Source organism: Manis javanica, chromosome 12, assembly GCF_040802235.1.
Source record: "Manis javanica isolate MJ-LG chromosome 12, MJ_LKY, whole genome shotgun sequence".
NCBI classification, from domain to species: domain Eukaryota; kingdom Metazoa; phylum Chordata; class Mammalia; order Pholidota; family Manidae; genus Manis; species Manis javanica.
This window is the reverse complement of record NC_133167.1, coordinates 46,515,921-46,525,044: the sequence shown is the minus strand read 5'-3', so window position 1 is coordinate 46,525,044 and position 9,124 is coordinate 46,515,921. Positions and strand designations below refer to the sequence as shown.

Genomic DNA, 9,124 nt, shown 5'->3' with positions numbered 1-9,124 from the left:
AGAAAGGGAGTATGTTGTTCTTTCCTCCTCCTTCCTTCCTGATCTGGAAGGTGGGTGTGATGGCAAGGGCTCTACAATCATCTTGGACCATGAGTAAGAGGGACTATAGGGAAAAGTGAAGCTGGGAGCTGGAAGGAATGTAAGTCCTGGACAAGTTCATCAAGCCAGCTTACCTCAGCAATTTCTTTTATGTAAAAAACAAGTTAATGCTTAACTTGTCTGGGTAATTATTAGCATTTTTTGTTACGTGCAGCCAATCCTAACTGATCTACTTTTCAAGACCATTCTAGCTCACGCATAATTATCATTCCTTCTCTAAATTCATAGCACACAGTGTACCACATACCAGATAGATAAATCTGTCTGGAGACAACCATTGTATGACTACTTCATTTTCCTAGTTTTATATTATATCTTTCCAAGAAGTTGTAAGCTCCTTGAAGGGTGAGTCAAATCATACATTTTTCCTTGTCACCTTGTTCTTAGCAAATTATCTGGCACAGAGTACATGTTTAATACATGGTTACTCTTTTATTATGCCATGGTTGCCCTTTAGAAAGTGTGGAGACTTCGAAATCTTTCTTTAAAACTCTACAGAAAAGTAACAGTATAAATGGAACTATAAAGAAAAAAAGAGCAGATTCAACCCATAAAGTGATGGCTCTGAGCTACATTCTATGACTTACTGTCAATCAACACATCTCCTACTTTGCTGTCATGGAAACACCAGCTACCAGCAGAGAGCCCATTTTCTAGGCAGAAGCCAATCCACCTGTGGGCAGAGGCTCCCACTCTGGAGTTTGTCATGTCTGATGATATTTGACCTTTAAAAACACAACCTTATGCATGTGGAACCTACTTGTGCTAAGTCACACACACTTTCCTTCCATGTCTTTATCCCAAACAGAGAATTTATTTATACGTGTGTTAGGAACATGTTTTGCCCCATGTGGAGACTCTAATTTTTCTTTAAAAACCTTCAGTGTGCTGTGCTTTAGGGCTCTCTGCCTTTCTACTAACATCCAGTTTCCACAAACTGCCCTTGAAACCTATCTATATGGTCTATGGGCTGTTAACCACCACAGAAAAGAAAAGCAAGTGAAACTGAGAAAGAAAGGGGAAAAAAATTACAACTGTATGTCAACCAAATGCAGGAAAATGAAAAAAAATAAAACACACAAGAAAAACAATTTATAATATCAAAAGAAAATAAAATCACTTTTTAATTTTCTTTTTGCCAGTTCTGAAGTTAAGCACTTGCTCCTTCCTTATTTACTTAAGTCTTTTGAGCAATTTTTTCCATTGTAAGCACTTTCTAAAAAATCATTTTCACACATTTCTCAGATACATCAATCCTTCCAGCATTCCTCTACTCACACATTATGGTACCCCAGCTCTAAATATAAAAGACTTTTATTATGTCCATTAAGCATGGACATATGTGCTCCAAAAGTTTCCTGACACGCAGTCATTTGTGGTTTCTTAATTATAAACAGAAAACGTTCACTAGAAAAATAAAGAAGCAAGCCCATAGTATATCTTTAGACACTGGAGTTGTGTTTGTATAGTACGAAACATTGGGAGAAGTGACTCTCCCAGTTGCAAGCTCCAGGATGTGGGCATGCATGCATTTAGAAACACACAGGGATGTACATACATGCATGTATATGATTAAATCCATTCATTGCACAGGACTCAAACATCTATAATTATGAGTACTCCTGTCTTATTTCCAAAATAAGGGAACAGATCTTACTTATACTCAGCAGGTCTCACACATGAAAAATTAAATGGCAAAGGAGGTAATGCCCAGTAAAATACTTGACAAACGAAGTCATATTTATTGAATGCGTTTTATTTTAACAACCAAAAAATTCTAACAGCCTAACAATGCACATAAGTTAAAAATTAATTATCACTTAGTGATAACAAAGATAGTTGATTTACATGGAAAAAAGAACATTTACAATATGTTAATCCTTATTCACATTGTTGATACCGCAATAAAACACAATTTGTTTTTTCATTTCACACACAAAAAAAAGGTGGGAAATTGTGCTTTGTCAAGAGGCACTACAAGAGAAAGTTTCTTCTTCCAAATAGATATTATATGACAGATATTGAATAAATAGACATATATGCATTGTAATTCGCAAAGATCTGGCAAGACCACAGGCTAAAATGCCCACAGATTCACTTAGAACCACTGCAAACTTGGCAGTGAAATTAAAAAATAAAAGGCAAGACTTAGCATTGAAAAATACCTAATAAATTTTTGGTTGAAGTGTAAAAGATACCAAATGCGGATGCCATCGATCGATGAACCACCTTGTAAGAGCTTGGCAAAATCAGTTTCCATTTACATGTACAGAGCGACCCTCAGCAACAGTGTAAGAAGACAATTTGGAAAGCGTAACTCGGAGATCAGGAAGCAGCGACCATGGACTTTCGGATTAAAGCTGCAGCATACTACAGAAATTGGAAGGATGGGCCCAGGGCTTACTGCAAACAACCATCCTTTTGCAAAGGTGTGTGACGCTCACGTCAAGATAATTTTTTAAACATCATTATTTGAAAAAGTACAGGAAAATGTCCCTTTAAAAACTCCAGAGGTTACTGAGCAGCTAGAATTAGCTTGTATTGCAACATGTCTTCTCCCTGTATATGGTAATTTCTGAGTTAATATCTACACATAGAGGTTTTTTTTTAACTCCTACCTTTTATACCTTTCAAATATATAAATAGTATTAACAGTTATATTACAATGTTTGTGTAGTAAACAGAAAATAACTTTCAAAGTGATATTGCATGAGGTCTTTGACAAGGTTGCATGAGAGCAAAACTCAAAAGAAAAATCCAGCTGGGTGGGACTGCTTGATGGCCACTCTGAAGCGTGGCTTAGGTTCACTAGGCTAGTCCTGAAGGTGAGGTCTCCTCTTGCAATTACTCTAAGTAGAAGTGGAAAGTAATGCTACTGGTGTTTCTGATGGGAAGCTAAAGGAAGTTTGGAGAACTATAGTAGATTGCAGCTTTAATGCTCATTCCACTAAACAGCCAGTCGGCATTAGTTCTGCTTTACGTAAGGTAATTGCTATGTAGATAACTGAGAAAGTGTTTCCGCTTGTGATGAGTAGGTGATTCCACTGAAATCGCTTTGCTTACTCTATTGCCTGGAGCTGCACAATGATTCAAAAACAGGTTCTTGTTACGCCTGCCATCGCAGGGAAGGGATGAAGCTTGTGGGAGCAGGGACTAAAAACATCTGGTTAGGTGGATGGAATGTGTACGAAGAAGAGGAAGCCTGAACTGAAACGAAAATCAGAAACGGCTTTTGGGAGACGGATGTATGGAGATTTCTTTAAGAGGAGCCCCTTTAACTGGGCGGCAACTTCTTTTCTAACATTACATTGAACTATTTTCTATCAAAAAAAAAAAAACCCAAAAAAGAAAAAAGAAAAGAGCAACAACAAAACTTTTAAATGAGCAGGCTTATTAAATTTAAGATTAGAAGCCACAAGCAGGTAAATAGATTTCACAATAAAATGTGGCTCATACTATGAATTCCATATGTCCAACATCAAAATGTCATCTTATCAAGACTGCACTCATGGACAATCTTTCTCTGTACTGAATTTCAGTTTTACTCCTTTGGAATTCCACAGAAATGCATCTGTTCACTACAGTAATGACAAGCTGAGTAACGGAACATATCGAGTCATTTTAAGTGTGCGTTGTCTTTGAGAGTTATCTGACTTGTATCATTTTAAGCTGCCCTGATTTTTTTTTCACTTTCTTCTTTCTTTATTTTTTTTGGCAGTGTTGATTTATTTTGTTAAATACATACCTCAAAAATTACCCATCAAGCTGCCAGATAGGAAGCCATAGAACTAAAAAAAAAAAAAATCAGGGACAAACACAGAAAATAAATAGGAATTCAAAAATAGTCACCCCACCCTGAGAGCAGGCCGCAGTTTATCAAAAAGCCAAAGCGACTCACTGTGAAGTGGTTTTTTTAATACATAAACAAGTCTCTTCTTTAAGAACTCATTTCACAGTCTATTCTTTCGGATTGTAAAGTACTCTGTCCCATGCAGTTTAATATATATATGTAAATATATAGATATATACATATACATATACACACACACACTCGTGGCTCCCTTCATTTATTTCGTAGGTCCTTCCACCCTGGAACTTGCCTGATGTCCCCTCCACAGGTGCAAGGCCGGTGAAGGCAGCATCTCCGATGATTGCAATTACCGTGACCCAGTCACACTGGAAAAGCCTACCGCATCAATGTCTTTGCCAGGGCGACATCTGATTCCGAAATACTGAACTTATTCAGTCTACAGGTGTGTCCTGTGCAACAAAAGAAATGTCAAAAAAGGTAAGAAAACAAAACAGACCCAAAAAGACAAAAATAAAAATAAAGCAAAAAAAAAAATATATTTTTTTAAAGAAACAAAAACAGAAAATCCTTGGATCAATGTATTGCTTTGCCTGGCAGGAGTTCACATTATCTCTGGTCGATCTCGGCAGGTGGGGCCTTGCTTTTCTCAGCGCTTTCCGCCTCGGCCTCCACTTTGTACATCTCCTCCGAGCCCTCCTCACTGTCGTTCTCCTCAGACTCTGTCAGCAGCTCCTCGTCCTTGTACTCAGCCACGTCCACGGCGGAGCCCAGGTGTTCCTTGAGCTTCCCATGATGCTTCACGTGGTACCGCTGGTTCTGGAAGAACTTGATGATGGTGTGTTTGGGGAGATCCAGCTGGGCAGAAAGGGTGTGGATGGCCTCCTGGTCAGGGTACAGGCCCACATCATGAATAAAGCTTTGGAGGATTCCCAGCGCTTCCAAGGAGATCTTTGTGCGAGAACGGGGCTTTTTGGCACAACTGTCTTCAGTAGGAGGAGGTGGGGGAGGTGCTTCTTCTCTGGGTGGGGAACTCTCCTTAGCTGGCTGAGACTGCTGTCTATGAAGGACCTGATAATTAAAATTTAAAAAATAATTAACATTTGACTCACGATTTCAAAAGCCATCATCCCTCTGAAATGTGTGTTGTCTATCCAGCATTGGAAGAATGCTGTAGTCATTTGTAAATTTAGGTCTTTGGAAAGCTTAAAAAAATTTCTAGAGATAAAGACTCTCCTCTACAGAACAGAGGTTAATAGTAATAATGTTTGCTCACATTTGTATTCTGAGACACAGAGAAGCTAAGTCTTTCCTTGCCCAAGATCATTTGAATTCAGTCTGGCTCCAGAATCTTCCCTGCTGTTAACTATCATAGGGTGCTACTTCTCTGAAGGCTAATGAGAAAGAAACTTGCCCCGGAGGAAAAGTGCAGGCTCTACAGTTAGACCTCACAGGTCCAAGTCTAGACTCTTCCACTTGGCGGGCTGTCCTTGTGCAAGACACTTAAATATCTTTGAGGGTCATTCTCTCAATCTATAAAAGAAGGCTAAGACACTTATTTCCTAAGGATGTTGTAAGGATTAAATGACAGAAAGTACACAAAGAATAGTACTTATCTTAAATCAGAGGTTGACAAACTTTTTCAGTAAAGTGCCAGATGATACATATTTTATGCTTTACAGGGCCAAAAGTCTCTATTGCAATGCCTCAACTCTCTACATTTGTAGTGTGAAAGCAGTCATAGGTAATACATACATAGTGAGTATGGTTGTGTTCCAATAAAACTTTATTTACAAAAATAGCTGACAGACTCGATTTGGTCCATGGGCCATAGTTTATCCACATCAGGCCTAAGGCAAACATCCAGTAATGATAGTCATTATTATTATCAGCCTCATAATTACTCTTAATGTATAATAGAGGAATAATCGGTGTTTGAGCCAAAAAAAAAAAAAACAATCCTTCATAAAAGTAGGAACAACTTTTAGTTTCTTTTAGCCCTGATTTTGATCTTTAAACAATAATGTTTTTAAAAGCCAATGAATTAAAGATATTACTTTTTCTTAAATTATAAATTTTAATTTCCATTTTACACACACTTTCTAACTTCTATTTTTTTATCCTTAATGTCAAGATTTTCTAATTGCTTTAATTAATTTAAATCTCTCTTTTTATCTCCACCTGTTTCCCACTCATTTAAAAAACAAACAAAAGCAAAACCCTAGTATTTAAATAGATGTCTTGACCCAAGATGGCGTTCCTCCCGCCTGGAGTGCCATATCAGCAGACTGAACTTTCGTGCTCCTATAAATGCTCTGCTTTACCAGAAATGCAATGTACAGTCAGCCAGTCCCCAGATGCCAGGCTAACTCTGGGCTCTATGCTTATTTCCTTGCTCTTTAATCTTTCTGAATAAGGTCAGATGCAGTCCCAGCCAGTCACGCTCTGTTTCTGTCTTGCCACATCTAATACTATAAAACTCGCTCTTGTCCAAAGGTCCTGTGTTTGCCTTGAATAAAGACATCAAACTTAGTTGTTTTAGTTTTATCATTTGACACTAGTTGGTCAAGCTTATTATTGGTCTTCATAATTGCTTCTTCACTATCATCTCTCTGCATGAAATAATTTCCCATTTTAATATTTACTTATGAAATTTTTCAATCTGACTAAAGAAAGAAAGCAATACAGAGGAGACTCTCAGAACAACTCATTCCCGCTCTCGGTATGAGAAGGCTGGTGTGAGAAGGGTTTCACAGACACGGGGGAGGGACGGTGGGATCCTGGAGAGAACCTCAGCCACTGCTCACACCTACACCTAACCTCAGTAGCCATGCTCTATAACTGAAGGACTACCGGGAAGGTCCCCAGTACAAAGTGGTAGGTCAACTCCAAAGGCAAAGACCACATTTCCTACACTCAGATCAGTGCCTAACTTCCTGGATCTTTGCAAGTCCTTTAAGACTAAAAATAGTGAGTTCACTTTAAAAAATATATATGAATATATGCTACTCTTTTATCATTCTCTCCTATCTTATGAGGTCTTTTTCACATTTGGGTAATAAATTAAACATTTTCCAGAGTTCAGGAGGAAAATCAGTCCAATCAGTGCAGAAAAAAACATCTAGTTACATTAAAGAATCTCTCATACCACCATTCCTACCACAGTCAATCCCACCACCACACACCACCCATACGACCCATTTTCTTTTTTTAGTTATGGAACATAAACATCAAAGCAAGCATTTAAGGGAAAAAACAAACAAACTCTGTCCTCTATCCCAGTGTCAGAGCCCATCTGATGAAAAAATTATTTCTCTCACCAGTGTGAAAATGTCAGTGTGTCCTTTATATAAGATTTAATAAATATTAGGGCAGATAAGTGAAAAATGTTACCTAAGTAAGGTAACAATAAAGAAAATGATGAACCTTTTCAAATAATAAATAATCAAGTAACAATCAAAATAATAATAAAAAGGATAATCAAGTCAGAATATATCATAAGCTGGCGGTAGGTGGCAGAAAGACATCTAAAACACAGGACAATAAAACAGGGGCACTTAAGGTCCATATAATGTTGACCAATTAAAATGAATGTTCTTGGCATTTCTTTACCACTTGCAACTAAGAGTAAACTCCTGTGGTCTGCTGTGGTAAACTGGAATCAGCAAAAAAGTGAGAGCTCCATTACTTCAGCGGCCTAATTATAGCCGGCAGGGAAACGAGTGGCACACTGGGCCTGTTGCTGCTCAAGGAAGCTTTGATGGCAGGAAGATACTTGCTCGGAGGTCATGGTACCGGTAGCCCAAGCACTGTACTAAACGACCTGCATGTCAACAGGTGAGGATTTTGTTTTTTGGTGAGAGAAGGAGAGAGAGGGATATTGAAATTATGTATGGGATATGTTCTCAAAGAACACATACTCAAGCATGAGTACCCCTATTAGAGCAATTGCGTTAATTGGAAAACAAAAAGGAATTAAAATGCCCCATTTTCTAAATTATGCTTGCCTTCTGTAGTAAAAGGCAGCATAACGGTTCCATTTAATTAAATAATTAGATTGGTTCTTTAGGGGTTTTCCATTGTGCACTGGTTAGATTTAAAGAGATTTTCCAAAACTATACTTTGAAGTCACTATAGTCTTTCTGCATGATGGGATTTGTTCTTCTCCTTAGATCCAATCAATTGGTCTACTTCACCTCCCCTTCTTTCTTAGAATGGAGCAGTAGTGACACAGCACATGGGGAAGCCACACAAGAAATAAAGAAACCCCAATAATAGCTACCACTTACTGAAAGCCAGGCAGTTCTAAGAACTTTATGCAGATTAATTGATTTAACCTACACAGTTCTGCATACAGTATTATCTAGATCAAAAACAACTTAGAAATAGGTAGCATCTCAGCAAAACCCCTTAAGCTGAAAATTAGAAACATGGGGAGCTGTCAGTTTGAGATAGCAAGTTTCCAAGGAACAGTGACAATGTTGCTGCCCATCACAGAAGAGGAAGGTGTTTCTCAAAGAAGTCACAGCAATAGAAATGATCTACCATGTGAATTCTCTTGTTTCCGGTCAATGTTCTATAGTGAGTGGGTGGTATGACAATATTTACATGTAGAAGCTTAAATGATTTTTCTAGCATGTTTGAGCAAATAAAGAAAGAAAAGGAAAGAGCAAAATAGAGAATTAGAAAATGAGCAGCTCTAAAGTGAAATTGTCCTGTAAGTTATCCAAAGGGCCCACTTGAGGTTTTCAGTTACACTGCCACTTTCCTTTGGCTGTAACTCCCTTGCAACTACAATACGCAGATGTCCTGAGATGAAGAGTCCCTGATTATCTATTCCCAACTATCTTTATTCCTCCAAAATGTTCTAATTATTCCAGATGAAGAGTTATTACCTATAAACAATTCTTAGCAAAAAGAACTGCATAAATTTCCTCACTAGCCAACTGCAGTAGCTTATTATGATAAGCGAGGAATTCTTATTAATGGCACTCAGCACTTTTTCCTAGGGGTGTAAGTACTCTGAACAAAATCAGAGGGGAGCCTAATGCTTATGAGATGGTCCTTCTGCAATAGGGAGGTCAGTATAAACCCTCTCCCCAAATCCTACCGTCTAAATGGCAGCAACTTTGCTTCACTTTCTCACATCTTGACTAAATAATGTCAGCTTTAAGACTTGTCTTCATAGACAAGTTTCTGAACTACTTAAACAGAATT

At 38.0% G+C, this 9,124-nt stretch overlaps 1 protein-coding gene across 2 annotated transcripts in view; it reads right to left on the bottom strand.

Annotated features, from left to right (window-relative positions):
- Positions 1 to 1,839: 1,839 nt before the first annotated feature.
- The window catches only part of SATB2 (SATB homeobox 2), a 178,842-nt gene continuing 171,557 nt past the window's right edge, over positions 1,840 to 9,124 (bottom strand). For both annotated transcript variants that reach the window (XM_037000381.2, XM_037000382.2), the window contains one exon: positions 1,840 to 4,978. In XM_037000381.2, coding sequence (XP_036856276.2) covers positions 4,517 to 4,978 — 462 coding nt within the window. In that variant the 3' untranslated portion in view covers positions 1,840 to 4,516. The remainder of the gene's footprint in view (positions 4,979 to 9,124) is intronic.